The sequence below is a fragment of the Ranitomeya variabilis genome, chromosome 4 (assembly GCF_051348905.1).
Source record: "Ranitomeya variabilis isolate aRanVar5 chromosome 4, aRanVar5.hap1, whole genome shotgun sequence".
NCBI classification, from domain to species: domain Eukaryota; kingdom Metazoa; phylum Chordata; class Amphibia; order Anura; family Dendrobatidae; genus Ranitomeya; species Ranitomeya variabilis.
Window position 1 is genome coordinate 566,910,696 of NC_135235.1, and position 15,644 is coordinate 566,926,339.

Sequence of the window (15,644 nt, forward strand, 5' to 3'; positions counted from 1 at the left end):
TTGTTGGGAAAATGGACATGACGTTCACTACGGATTCCAAGAAATGTTACATTCAAAAAGCCAAATGACGCTCCTTCCCTTCCGAGCCCTGCTGTGTGCTTAAACAGTAGTTTTCTCCCTCATATGGGGTATCGGCATACTCAGGAGAAATTGCACAACAAATTGTATGGTAAATATCTCCTGTTATGAAAATGCAAAATTATGGGCTAAAATAAATTTTTTTGTGGGGAAAATGAGATTTTATTATTTTGACGGTTCAACCTTATAAACTTCTGTGAAACAACTGGGGATTCAAGGTTCTCACCACATATCTAAATACATAAGGGGTTTAGTTTCCAAAATCGGGTCACTTGTGGGGAGTTTCCACTGTTTAGGCACATCAGGGGATCTCCAAACGAGTCATGACGTCCACTAATAATTCCAGGAAATTTTACATTCAAAAAGCCAAATGAAGCTCCTTCCCTTCCGACCCCTGCTGTGCACTAAAACAGTAATTTTCTCCCTCATATGGGGTATCGGCATGCTCAGGAGAAATTACACAACAAATGTTCGGGTTCAATTTTTCCTGTTTCTATTGTCAAAAAATGGATCTGAAGTCAATTTTTTGTGTTGCTCCGATGGTCTCAGGGAAGCATGCAGGGAGCCCCCTCCCTGCGCTATGCTTCCCTATGCCGCCGGAACACTGCAATCATGTTTGATCGCAGTGTTCCGGGGGTTAATGTGCCGGGAGCGGTCCGTGCGATAGATAGCCCCCCCATGAGCGCGGCCGATCGCCTATGACGTACTATCCCGTCACTGGGAATTAAGTCCCAGGTCACAGTGACGGGATAGTACGTCATATGGGATAAAGGGGTTAAGGGCATGAAAATTTAAAAATTGCTAAATTCTCACGTTTTTTGCCTAATTTCATTTTTTCCACAAATAAATGCAAGTCATATTGAAGAAATTATACCACTAACATGAAGTACAATATGTCACGAAAAAACAAACTCAGAATCACTGGGATCCGTTAAAGCGTTCCAGAGTTATAACCACATAAAGTGACAGTGGTCAGAATTGTAAAAATTGGCCTGGTCATTAACGTGTAAACCACCTTCGGGGGGTAAAGGTAATGGGTTGGAAGGATGTCATCAAGGATTTTTAGATCTGCCAGGCATTGAAAGCCTTTACCAAGGATTAGAGACGTCAGGCAACTTTTGTTATTCTGGGTCAGCTGTTGGGACGTCTTAAGACTGTTTGTAGGACGGAGTATGAATATCGTTTGTTTGACATGAAGTGCCATGGAGGTCTATTGTTTAAGGATGTATGTGAGGTGGGTATGGTGTGATGTTACTTGAGACAGTCGAAGACTGATTCCCATGGAAAGGGTAGCATGACTGAGTTTTGGGGAGTGGAAGGCTTGGAGGAGTGTAAGATGGTTCATTATTTCTGAGAATGAGAGGTTCCCATCCAGGCTTTTTGTTGCCCCAGGATGGGTCAGCGCTGTTTATCAGTATGTGAGTGTTTTTGGCGTTGCTTGCTACTGTGCAGTTTGAATGGTGATGATTTTGGGTCCCACTTTTTCAGATTGGAACTGTGGAAAACCCTATAGAAGCAGTTCATTAGCGTTTAGGAGTATAGGCAGTGCACAAGATTAGTAGATGGGAGTCGGCTAGATATCAGTCGTATGTTAGACCGCACATGCTGTAAGTGGGTATACTTGGGGGCGATGTGTCTTCTCCACCTTTACATGGTGGTTTATGTGTTGCAGGAACCCCCCTTCTTGATATGGGTGTTAGGACATTCTTACGTTTACTGGGGCTGTCTTCGGGCCAACGCAAGACCGTCGCAATGACAATTGGAGCTCTCCATGGAGGTTGCGTCGTTATGATGGATCGTTATCAGGGGTATGCTCTGGAGTGGGTTAATGCCGATGTTATATTTTCACACAGCGTTAGAATGAACACCAGATATACTGGTAGTGTATGACTACTTTAGGCTCTGTTCCTCCAGACTGGGTTTGGTATTAATTTGCTGCGCCATTAATATGAAAGCATGCGCGTTCAGTGGAGAGCATCAACAAGGCGAGCATTAAATACAATCGGGAGGTGTGACATTTTATTGCGCTCACTGTGGAACTAGTGATACAACATTGAAAGTTCCTTCTCGGGAATTTTTGAGGCTAGATGGAGTTCATTTGAACTCGATCAGTACAGATATTTGGGCATTGGCATTAATGGAAGGTGTTGAGAAAGACTTGAGAGTGTGGTGGGACTCGCAGGCAAAAGGTTTCATGCGTGCTCGATGTGGTAGGGGGGATTTTGAAGGAGGTGGAACGCATTAATGGAAAAGAGGGAACCCTGTGCTGGAATCGGTGACATCGTCTCAGCAGGACATTTTGGATGAGCAACAATCAGCCGGGTGCCCTTGAACCGATGTGGTGTGGCTGAGGGCAGTGGGGAGGAGCTGTTTGCTGAAAAGGTGCAATGGAGCCTTCAAATCCCCCTCACTCAGTTTCTGGTTTATGCTACAGATACACAATAATTTTAATTTAATGTTATATTTACTGTTTTATGTTATTTATTAAAAGAGGTTTCTGTCGCCTTTACATCCAACTTCACACAGTGAGTTGATTTGTTTGGGTAATTGGTTGACTTTGGGGGAGGGGTTTTTGGATGATAGGGGGCAGTTTGTCACACATTCCTGGAGTCATGCCCCTCCATACACAGATGACTTGGAAACTGATTTTAGGAAAACATATCAGTGAAACAAATGTGATGAAATCAACATTAGTTGAAGTTCAACATAAGTAGGTTACCTAATTGAGCTCAATTGTCTCATACACAGTCACTTAACAGGTATGCACATATATGTAAGGAGAATATTGAGATTTTCTAAACATATTTCAGCCAATTCTTATCAATCTCAGCAGATTCATCATAATAATTCATGGTTATAAGGGGATATTTTCATGTAACACATTTGCTGTAGAAATTTCTGCTACTGAATATCTGTTCAATAGACTGAATGTGGCTGTACATCCGATATGTTCAGTGTCTTCTGTCAGCACCTAATCCTCACCTTATTGTTTTCCGTTTCTTTCCTCTTTGTTACACATAGGGAGCTTTTGGACCTTGCTGTATCTGTGATCTCATTCTTGGTTCTCTCAGTCTCAGGAATCTTACAAGGTAAATTAATATCTGCCTTTTGAATATTTTTACTAAATGATGTTTCTGTGCTTGAGGAACTGTTATTACATAGTCTGCGTTTAACATTCTTTTCCTTCACCTCTGTTCTTGTGTATTTTTCATGCTTGGCACTTTTACTTGGATCTGATTCCTGTGCCTTGGATTTCGGATTACTGATAAATCTAGTCATTGGGTTTTGTGTCAGCTTTGAAACCTCAAGTACAGAACAAGGAGTTTGTACTTTATCTACAACAACACTTGCTTTTTCTGGAAGCAGAGAAAATAAAAAAAATGCATCTGTATATATAAATGTAATATTAATATCCAAACAAAATATAAATCATGCAAATGATTACTGAAAATTTTAGTACAATCATGTACAACTAAATTAATAGATAATGAATCGCAAGTTATGTATACAATCACATACGATTTATATGGGATTTTAGTTTGGTGCCTATTCGGCTATTTAAGTGATATTGACAACGTAATATACAATATTATATTTTATAACACAATTGCTTTTCACTTTATGTAAGAGTATATTGGCATTACTTTTACCTTCTTTACTTATACAATCATCGGTCACAATTATTTTCCCTTTCTGACGTGTAGACATTGGATGCTTTTTGTTTACACCCATATATTTCTCTGTGAAACCAGGCAATCTATAATAATAAGAGGGAAAGTAAAGGTTTACTGAGTAAAGATTATATTCAGATCCACAAAATGCATTTTACAGTGTGATGCTGGAGAGGTAAAAAGAAGATTTTTGTGAAATTCACTCGTAAATTCCTGCTGAGCTCATTTGAGAATATAAAAGACTCTTGGTGCATGCTGCTAAAACATAGAACAAATCCCTTGATGGGTCAAAAGCAAGAACAGAAACCCATCCAGTACTTCAGTAATCCCCAAATAATTAATCAAGAAAGGGATTTTTGCTTTTTTGCGGGACGAGTTTTACTTTTGAATGACACCATTTGTTTTAACATATCGAGTACTAGAAAATGGGGAAAAAAAGTCCAAGTGCGGTGAAAATGCAAAAAAAAGTGCAATCCCACACTAGTTTTTTGTTTTTCTTTTTTACTATGTTCACTAAATGCTAAAACTGACCTGACAATATGATTCTCCAGGTCATTACGAGTTCATAGACAGCAAACATGTCTACGTTCTTTTTTATCTAGGTGGTGAAAAAAATTCCAAACTTTGTTAAAAAAAATTGTGCCATTTTCCGATACCCATAGCGTCTCCATTTTTCGTGATCTCGGGTTACTTGAGGGCTTAATTTTTGCACACCGAGCTGACATTTTTAATTATACCATTTTGGTGCAGATACGATCTTTTCATCGCCAGTTATTGCATTTTAATGCATTGTCAAGGCAATCAAGGAAACGTAATTCTGGAGTTTTGACTTTTTTTCTTGCAATGCCGTTTAGCGATCAGGTTAATCCTTTTTTTATTGATAGATCTGGCGACTCTGAACTCGGCGATTCCAAATGTGAATGTTTCATTGTTTTTTTTTGTTTTATTTTGAATGGGGCGAAAGGGGAGCGATTTGAACTTTTAGGCTATGTGCGCACATTGCGTTTTTGCTGCGCTTTTTTCGCTGCGGAAACACTTAAAAAACGCTTACAAAATGCATCCCATTATTTTTAATGGCATTCCGCAATTGTTGTGCCCATGCTGCGTTTTTGTTTGGCAGCGGAAACGCATCGCGGAAAAAAACGCAGCATGTTCATTCATTTTGTGGAATCGCGGCAATTTTGCTGCTATATAATTGTATTGGGACACATGGAAAAAAACGCTTGAAAAACGTGACAAATACACGATAAAAACGCAAAAAAAAAGTGAAAAAAAAAAAAACCCGCTTGAAAAACGCAAGCGGATTTCCTGGCAAGGGAGTCCGGTTTTGATGAGGAAAATTCTGCTTACATTCTGTAACGTGGGCACATAGCCTTATATCTTTTTTTAGATTTTTATAAACATTTTTTTTTTTTACTTTTGGCATGCTTCAATAGTCCCTATGGAAGACTAGAAGCTGCCATAACTCAATCGGCTCTGCTACATATAGGCGATGATCAGATCGCCTGTATGTAGCAGAATTGCTCACTTGCTATGAAAGCCGACCACTGGCGGTGCTCATAGCACGCCGGCACTGACAACCATAGAGAATTCCTGGAGACCTCTGGTTGTCATACCAACCCATCGGTGGCCAGCGCTCACGATGGCTGTAAGTCAGTTTGACAGAGGCATTTAATGGGTTAACAGCCGCGGGCGGATCGTGATTCCTCCTGCGGCTATAAGCAGCACATGTCAGCTGTTCAAAACAGCTGACGTGCCGGAAAAGATGTGGGCTCAGCGCCGGAGCCCACATCAAAGGGAGGGAGTCCGACATCGGCGTAATTTCTTTATCGCTTCATTGGGGGACAAAGATAACCATGGGTGTATGCTGCTGTTGCTAGGAGGCTGACACTATGCAAAAAAAGGAAAAAAGCTCCTCCTCCGCAGTATACACCCACCGACAGGCACAAAGTACCTCAGTTTGTGCTTAGTGTCTGTAGGAGGCGGGCCTGGATCTGTTCCCAGATCCGCAGCTAATCCTTTTTAACTTACAGGTATTGTTGTGTTTTATTAACATTTTCCCTTTGTCTTTCACATACAGTTTCAGGGAATCAGGGTGTAATTTCTCACCTTGCCTTTCCATATTATGCAGCTGAGCGAGCAGTTTGGTGTCACCCACATCGCAACTCTCAGGCCTGCAGGCAGGACATTATCCCCTGTCACCTTCACTGGTGCTCCAGGGCTGATTCCGGTAGCTGGTCCTTGCCATTTCCCTCCTCACCCCTCTCCTCGGAGAGGGCTGAGAGGAAGACGATGGTCACCAGCGGTGACCTCCCCCCCTTTTCTGAAGGGGTTGATGCCGTCTTCTACACTGTTCGGAGACGGTGTGGGAAGAAGGATTTTCGTCTACAGCTAACCTCTCCACAAGGGCCCCTGGACGATCCTCACCTCATGTGCAAGTGGAGCCGGACATCTCTCAAGGTACCAGCAGTATGTCGCGCTTATGCGCTCCGTCCCTACACCGGGTCTGAGGCGTCCGCGCCTTTTTGTTTTCACATGGCGCGTGCCCTTCACGGGTATATCACTGCCCAAAACCTTCTCTTTCTCTGTCTCACTGTTTACCCACGTCAGGATGCCACACAGAATATGGCATCACTGAACGACAGAGGCCATTTTTTGTCTTCATCCCCCTTTCTGTCCTGGCTAGAGCCACGCCCCCGCACTAAGCGAGTGTATTTATCTCACGCTTTCTCCCCCTACTCCCTTATGCTGTGAGACGTGGCCAATTTTCATGCCTGGATTAGGATTTTTGTTAATGTCTTTTTTTCCGGTTCTGTCTCTGCGAGTGCCGAGCATTCGCATAATGCCATGTCCTCTGTTAATTTAGCCCCCGGTTTTTGGGCCTTCTCCGGACTCTTGTGCAGCCACGCCTCCTTAGGCTACTTTCACACTAGCGTCGTGCACTGCACGTCGCTATGCGTCGTTTTGGAGAAAAAAACGCATCCTGCAAAAGTGCTTGCAGGATGCGTTTTTTCTCCATTGACTTGCATTAGCGACGCAGTGCGACGCATTGACACACGTCGCAACCGTCGTGCGACAGTTGCGTCGGACCGTCGCCACCAAAAAACGTTGCTTGTAACGTTTTTTGGTGCGTCGTTCCTGTCTTTTCCGACCGCACATGCGCGGCCGGAACTCCGCCCCCGCCTCCCCGCACCTCACAATGGGGCAGCAGATGCGTTGAAAAACAGCATTCGCTGCCCCGTTGTGCGGCGCATTCACTGCTAGCGTCGGTACGTCGCAACGACGCAATTCGTCGTGCGTCGTCTGACGCTAGTGTGAAAGTAGCCTTACCGGGCCACGGCCACTCAGCGGTCGCCTTCCTCTTAGTCACGCCCCCTTACTGGACCCTTGGCCAATCAGGGTATGCCGCACGCTTATTCCCCACCCCCCGTCGATGAGTGCGTTTTCTTGGCATAATGAGAGTGTGTTTTTCTCTATCCCTCTCTCCCGGTCACCCGAGACACGTTCCCCGCATAGTGTGTCTCTGTCTGCAAGGCATGTGAAGATTCGTGCAGTGTCTGTCACCATCGACTTCCGGCTCCAAAGGGCACAGCAGGCGTCCATCAATAACCTGCACTGGATTTGGGGGACTCTGCAGCCTGAGCAGTCACTGCGCCGTCTCTGTTATCAGGTAGGACCAGCCCAGACTGGTTATTTTTTCTCTTCACATGTGCTTAGCGCTCCCCAGCAGTAGCCCTGGTCCCTCACGCTTGCCCTATCTCAGGGAGGCCCATTCCTGTCCCTATAATCCACGACGCCTGTGCCATCTGTTAAAGAGAAGTGGCATTCAGACCAGTCTTCATTTTTTTTCTGGATATCCTGCAGCTCCTCCACACAGAAGCCCTCTTAACGCCTGGGATGAGAGCACTCCCCTCCCTCCGGAGTGGGTTGTTGCCATGTTGCAGTCGGTCTCAGACTTGACAAAAGTTTCACAGTCCCTGGTCCAGGTCCTGGAGCGACTTCCACATTTGTCTTCTGCCACCAATGCTCCAAACACCTCTCATGGTGATTCGCACGCACCTGACCGTGACCTTATCAGGGTCAAATCAGGTACAAAACAAAGAAGAGGGCTCCTTACCATGCGCCCTCCTTGGTCTTCTGCCACCAGTGCTACGAACGCCTCTCACGGTGATTCATACGCACCTGACCCCGACCTTACCAGGGACAAATTGGATACAAAGCAAAAGAAGCGGGCTCCTTCCCATGCCCCCTCCTATACTGACCAGACCTAAAAATGCAAGATATACTCAATAGCCTCAACTTGGCAAATTGCCCAAATTCTGGACCTAAGGGAGGACGAGGCACCTGCTCAGGAGCACTCCATTGTCTTCAAATGGGTAAAATGTCCTTCCCAGCATTTCCCTAATCACAGGGAATTTGTGATGATTATGTCTAAGCACTGGGAACACCCTGAAAAGCGCTTCCCAGGAAGGAAGAAGCTATTCATTCTCTATCCCTTTAGCCGACACCTTGTTGATAAATGGGCAGAATTCCCTAATGTGGATCCACCAGATTCTCGCCTGTCTTCCAAGACAGTCTTATCTCTGCTGAACAGTGCATCTCTTAAAGATTCTACCGATAGACAGATTGAATCCTTGGCTAAGTCAGCCTTTGAATCAGCTGGCACCTCTGTCTGTCCCATATTTGCCTCCACCTGGGTATCAAAATCCATGTCTGCCTGGGTAAGAATGCTTTGTTAGGGTATTCTAGGCTTCTTCGGATGAGATGCCAAATCTGGTAGATCAGACTGCCCATGCCGGCAAATGTCTTGTGACCATTTCCTTTTGATGTGTATGGTTGATCCGCCACGGCTACCAGCAACATCGTTGCTATACACCACATTCTCTGGTCTCTCTGGCTTTGCCTTCCAAGGACCTAGACCTTTTGGATCCAAGCTGGATCAAATAATTTTCGATGTCCCGGCGGGAAAAGCACCTCGCTTCCCCGGTTCATGTCAAAAGTCCTTTTAATAGGAAAAGGTAGCCTCAATCTCGAGAGAAATAGTGACTTCTGGCTACAAAATCGACTTTTCTTCTCCTCCAGGAAGACGTTTCCTTCCTTTATTTTTTGACCTCAAGCGATTGAAATATCACGTTCAGATCTGCCTTTCAGGACCGAGTCCCTATGTTCGGTAATCACTTCCATGGAACCGGGACAATTTCTTCACTTTCTTGTTTGTGTGCAGCATCAGAGGTCCCAATGGTTTGCGATCCAGGAGGATCTTTATCAGTTCACACCGCTCTCTTTCGACCTGGCCTCTGCTCCCAGACTATTCACGTCATGACAGCTGTCATGGACATCCTTCATTCCAAAGGGATTCTCATATTTCCCTACTTGGACGATCTTCTGATCAAGGAACCGTCCAGCCGAGACTGCGACCAGAGTCTTCAGTTTACTCTGGACGCTATGGTCCATCTCGGCTGGATTATCAACAGAGAGAGGTTCTCCCTCACCCTTGCCCAGCACCTGGTGTTTCTAGGTTTAAGGTTCGACACGACCCAAGCCTGTGTCTTCCTTCCAAAGGAGAGGTTTTTTCCCTCTTCCAGGGGACCCGTACTCTAAAGCGACCACCTTCTCCCCCCCTTCGGTCTTGCAGGAGAGTTCTAGGGAAAAGGATTGCCGCAGTTGAAGCCTTTCCTTTTGCCCATTTCCATACCCGTCCTCTTCTGCTGGCCTTCTGGTCGTCTTCAAACAAGAGGTCCGTCTCCCCGGACAGTCCCATGCTTCTACCTCTCTTGGTGAGGCAGTCCCTCACCTGGTGACGCCATCGGCATCAGTTTTATGAAGAAAGTTCTCCCTTCCTCTCCGGTGGCAGGTCTTCACCAACGACGCCAGTCTCCTCAGTTAGGCAGCTGTTTTTTCTTCGTCACACAGTGCAGTGCCGCTGAACCGCCCAAGAGGCCGCTCTCTCCCATCAATCTCCCGGGGATCAGGGCAAGTTGCTTTGCTCTTCGCCACTGGCATACCCTCCTTCTGAGCCAGCTGGTCCGCATACAGTCAGACAACGCCACGGCCGTGGCTCGCATAAATCTTTGAGGTGGAACTCGCAACAAACAGGTTGTGATAGAGGTAACAAGGATTCTGCGATGAGCAGAACATCACGTTTACACCATATCAACCGTGCACATTCTGGGGGTAGAAAATCGGGCAGCTGATTTTCTGAGCCATTAGGTCATTGCTTCGGGCGCGTGGTCGTTCAGCCCCGCCATCTTCACCCAGATATGCAGAAATGGGATGAACCACAAGGTTTCTTGGTTCTTTGCCAGGTCCCAGGATCCGCTAGCCATCTGTTACGAGGCTCGAGTAATATCGTGGTCACAATTCCAACTGCCTTATTTTTTCCGCCTCTCCCTTTGACCCGAGAGTCGTAAAAGGCATTAAGGCAGAAGGGATCCCTGTAATCCTGATATCTCAACTAGCCAAGAAGTGCCTGGTGAACATACTCATGGACGCCACCTGGAAGCTTCCAGGCCGTCCAGATCCTCTCGTTCAAAGCCCCCTCTTCCTCCAGAGTTCACAGTCTGAGTTTAAGAGCATGGCCGTTCAGGCCGTAGTCCTCAGGGAGGCTGTTTTTTTCCATCAGGTCACTCAGACCATGATTAGGGACAGAAAACCAGTATCCATGTGTATCTACTACAGATACTAAAAGGCTTTCTTCTGGTGGGAGAGAGGACAAGGGTTTGGTCCCTATGTCCTGTTTTCTTCCTTCCATTCTTGGTCTTCTACAAGGTGGGTCTTGACTCTGGTCTATCATTCTGTCAAATCTTTTCCAAAGAAATCTGGCTTCTCGTTCCCAGGTAAAGACCTTTCTTCAAGGAGTCGCCCACCTGGCACCTCCTTATGTCTTCTGATAGATCCATGGGATTTTAACCTTGTCTTTGGCGTCCTCCTGCTGAGCCCATTCAAAACATCACGTTTTCTCTCCTGTTATGGAAAGTTGTCTTCTTAGTTGCATTACGTCCATCAGAAGAGTTCCCGACTTAGCGGCATTGTCCTGCCGTTCCTGATCCTACATCAGGACAAGGTAGTTCTCAGGCCTGTTCCTCTTTTCTACCTTAGGTGGTCTTTTCATTTCACATTAATGAAGACATTGTCCTTCCTTCTCTGTGTTTCTCTCTGGTCCATTCCCTGGAGAAGTCCCTCCACAAGCTGGATCCAGTCAGAGCTATCCGAGTCTACTTTTCAAGGACTGATCCCTTTTGCCAATCTGACGCCGTTTGTCAGGTCGTCGTAACGGGCTCCCAGCTTCTACATTCACTATTGCCTTTGGGTTCGTTCGTTGTGAGTACCAAAAATCCCTCTATTACACCCGATGTCGGAAAGAGGTTAATTACATGTGTCATTGGGAAACACAAAAGACTATGGACATTCAAATGCAGTCTCGTCTAGTCCACTGCTGTCTACAGACATTTGTGATTGACAGAAGCTTCTGAGGATGTAGAAGAGCGCACACTGTACACACACCTGGGTAACACAGGCTTTATGAAGCACCACCCAAGAGGCTCCACCAGCTCTGGTAAAGTGAGCTGTAACTCAGAATGGAAAAGCCTTGGCTTTGCCAAAATATGTCTTACCCACACCCAATACGAGGGCCGCCCAGTATGATCAAAAGAGGTGGGACATTACTATATAGTGTTGATCTAACACTTTGCACAGCACTGTGTCAGATCAGCGGTCTGACAGGCAGTGCTGGAGGCTCGCAAGCCACCTCCCTGCAGGACCCGGAAGGACCCCCGCGGCCATCTTGGATCTGGGGCCTGCAGGGAGGAGAACCGAGGAGACTCTCGGAACAACGCGATCACATCTGTTCTGAGGGTCTCAGGGAAGCACGCATGTTTGATCGCATTGTTCCGGGGGTTAATGTGCCCGGAGCGGTCCGTGACACAAAGTGCCGGATGTCAGGTGTGATAGTCAGCTGACACCCGGCCGCGCTCCCCCCATGAGCGCGGCTGATTGCATAGTACATCTAATGTCAGAAAGGGGTTATGTGCTTGTGGTAACTCAAGGCGAAAAGTCACAGGATTAATGATAGCGACCACCTTATACGGACCAACGAACATCGGCCCCCATTTCCAGGAAGGGACTTTTAACTAATATTTCTGGTAGAGAACAAGAAAGTCATTTACATACAGGTCCAGATCTGGGAAAAAAAAAATTATTTTTTTTTTATCAGCCACACGTTTATATCTGTCCCCCAAAACCTTGAGGTTGTTCTGAACCCTTTACCATACAGAAGAGGGCGACGAAGAAAAAAGTTCCTCACCAGTAACCCTGAAGACCAATCCCTACTGAAAGTATAAAACTGAGGGTGAAAACCGTATGCACCAGTGGATTCATGCTGACGACTGTTTGATGCAAATCGAGCTAAAGGTAAGGGTACCGTCACACATTGAAATTTTCATCGCTGCGACGGCACGATTCGTGACGTCGCAGCGTCGTATAATCATCGCTCCAGCGTCGTAGACTGCGGTCACACGTTGCAATCACGGCGCTGGAGCGATGCCGAAGTCCCCGGGTAACCAGGGTAAACATCGGGTAACTAAGCGCAGGGCCGCGCTTAGTAACCTGATGTTTACCCTGGTTACCAGCGTAAACGTAAAAAAACAAACAGTACATACTCACCCGTCGGTGTCCTTCAGGTCCTTTGCCGTCTGCTTCCTGCTCTGAGTGCAGCCGTACAGTGAGAGCAGAGCGCAGCACCGCTGCGCTCTGCTCTCACTTTCCGGCCGGCACTCAGAGCAGGAAGCAGACGGCAAGGGACCTGAAGGACACCGACGGGTGAGTATGTACGGTTTGTTTTTTTACGTTTACGCTTGTAACCAGGGTAAACATCGGGTTACTAAGCGCAGCCCTGCGCTTAGTTACCCGATGTTTACCCTGGTTACAAGCGAAGACATCGCTGGATCGCTGTCACACACAACGATCCAGCGATGTCAGCGGGTGATCAAGCGACGAAAGAAAGTTCCAAACGATGTGCTACGACGTACGATTCTCAGCAGAGTGTCTGATCGCAGTAGCGTGTCAGACACAGCGATATCGTAACGATATCGCTAGAACGTCACGAATCGTAACGTCATAGCGATGGAAATTTCAATGTGTGACGGTACCCTAAGTAAGATGACCAATTTTTTTTCCAAAACAAAACATCTAGGGTTGGTCTTCAAGCTTTGAGGTATGCGTTTGATCTGACAGTTCAATTGAGGATGAATGGCTGAGGAAAAAAGATAGAGGCACCCCCAGGCAGGAACAAAAAGCCCTTCAAAATTTAAATACAAACTGTGTCCCCCTATCTGAAACCACACGGTTGAAAACCCCATGAAGCTTTACAAGCTCACTGATAAACACTTGAGCCAAGGTTTTGGCATTCGGAAGAGCCAGTTAGGCAATGAAGTGTGCCTTCTAAATCTGTCCATCACTTCTGAGATCACAGTTTTTCCCACGGATGAAAGGTCGGTAATAAAATCCATAACTAACTGTACGAGAGACTCGGATGGACAAGTATGTGGGTTCTTAGAACATACACAAATATTGCACGTAGACACAAAATCAACAACATCATGATGTAACCTTGGCCACCAAAAACGACAAGAAAGAAGGTCCAAAGTTGCTTTGCTACCCGGATGACCTGCCAGTACCTAGCAATGATGTTCTCCTAAAATTTTAAGATGCAAATTCAAAGGCACAAAAATTTTTCTTGAGAGACAGAAAGCAAGGGCGCCATCCTGAGTTTTCAACACCTCCCCGTCAAGATAAGAGCAAACAATGGAAATGACCTTTCCCTCTTGTAGAATAGGAACAGAGTCATCCGAACTATCTTCCCCGGTGAAACTCACAGACAAGGCATCAGCCCTGCAGTGCAGATTCAAAGCATTTTTTCCTTGCGCTGCTGGCAGACCCACGTAGATGGACTCAAGAGATGGAGGAGTCCAGGATGCAATGTTTATTCAAATGGTTACAAAGTCAAAGTGTTTCGAAGTTATCCAACTTCTTGCTCTGGACATAAGCAAGGGTTTTATTACTTGATGTTCTGAACCCCAGAATGGTAAGTGACAAATAAATTAAACCTATTAAAATATAAAGACCTCCTTGCTTATTTCGGAGTGAGACGTTTAGCCGACTCCAGGTACAACAGATTTTTATGGTCGGTAATCACCATGATCTGATGAGCTGCTGCCTCTAGAAAATGACGTCACTCCTCGAAAGCCAACTTAATAGACAAAAGTTCTCTATTTCAAATATCATATTTTTTTTTCTTCCAGCGTTACTTTTTATGAGAAAAAATGCACATGGACACCACTTACCCAGAGACGACCCCTGTGATAAAACGCCCTCAACCACCACCCACGCATCAACCTCAACAATGAATGGTTGAGAAACATTGGGCTGAATAAGTACAGGTGCAGTAGTTAAACATTTCTTCAGGGAAATAAATGCCCAAGGGACAAGGACAGACGGACCAATTAGAAATATCCGTGCTCTTTTTGGTCATGTCAGTGAGAGGTTTGACAATCGAAGAAAAGTTTTGGATAAACTTTCGATAATAATTCGCAAACCACAGAAAATGTAAGGCTTTCAGATATTCCGGGGGATCCCATTCCAGTACTGAGCAGACTTTATCAGAGAGCATCCAGAAACTTGAAGACTATACTAAGTATCCTAAAAATTGCACCTCCTGTAAGACTGTGAAGATCTGAGGTTGAGGGTTGTAATAATCGCCTAGGCAGGTTAACGATGCAACTAGTTTTTATTCCTTATGTCCATGGTTGTACAACAAATCCAGGTAGATGGCCAAAATACAATGTCCTCACTCCACAATTTCCCAACCTGGGATTGGTAATTCCACTGCCCCTGTACCGGGCAATACCCACTATCTCACAAATTTTGGTTGGCCCACAGCTTTTGGTATCTCCAGCTGGTATAGTGTGCATTCACACTACGTGTTAGGTGTTGAGTTCCCGCCGCTGCACAGGGGAAATCTCAAACCACCTCCGCCGCGGTCTCCCATTCTTCTCCAGCCGCAGTGGAGCCTGATCAGCAGAGACGTCGGTCCCAGCATCTGGCTCAGGCAGATACTGTGTGCTTGGTTACTGCTGATCTTCCAGGCTCAGTCATTGTAACCAGCACTGATCAGCGGCAAGCAGACGCTCCTGGGACTAAGTCCTGCTTTTCCTCTACTAAGCATGCCCAAGGGACGACCTCTCATTGGAGGTCGGGGGTCACATGCTCAAGTCCTGTAGCAGCTCCTATTGGACAACTAGGAAGGTCCCGGAGAGCTTCCTTTATAAAAGGTTTGCATGGCCGCACGGCCATGCGCTAGTATAAATTTAATAACGTGTGTGTAGATGGATGTATGTTGATGGATGAAAGCTCCATAATCATTCCTTGTATTGATGACTGTTCGCGAATGGTTGAAGCTACTTAGCGCCCGACAGTGCAACCTGCACACGTTTCAGCGTCTAATCGCAGTGCCCGCTTGTACGGCACCGTGCGCAATCAATGCGCTTTCCTGACAGCCAGTCAGTGTAGAGAGGGAACTCCCGCTTGGACTCAGCATCTGACTCAGGGATTCCTCAGGCGCGGGCTCAAAAGCCACCGAGGGTCAGAGTGAGACCAATCACCAGTTTAGTGGGGGTGATTCATAGGGATCCCACTAGTGTCTTTCAGCTGCACCCTGTGACTGCTCACAGCGCGCAGTGTACAGGTCCTTCTCAAAAAATTAGCATATAGTGTTAAATTTCATTATTTACCATAATGTAATGATTACAATTAAACTTTCATATATTATAGATTCATTATCCACCAACTGAAATTTGTCAGGTCTTTTATTGTTTTAATACTGATGATTTTGGCATACAA

The 15,644-nt window shown here is 45.9% G+C and overlaps 1 protein-coding gene across 3 annotated transcripts in view; it reads right to left on the reverse strand.

Annotated features, from left to right (window-relative positions):
* SYCP2 (synaptonemal complex protein 2) overlaps positions 1–15,644 on the reverse strand; it is a 551,324-nt gene that overhangs the window by 218,777 nt on the left and 316,903 nt on the right. For all 3 annotated transcript variants that reach the window (XM_077252835.1, XM_077252834.1, XM_077252836.1), the window contains 2 exons: positions 3,729–3,835; positions 3,061–3,434 (listed from right to left, as the gene is read on the reverse strand). In XM_077252835.1, the coding sequence (XP_077108950.1) occupies positions 3,061–3,434; positions 3,729–3,835 (481 nt within the window). The remainder of the gene's footprint in view (positions 1–3,060; positions 3,435–3,728; positions 3,836–15,644) is intronic.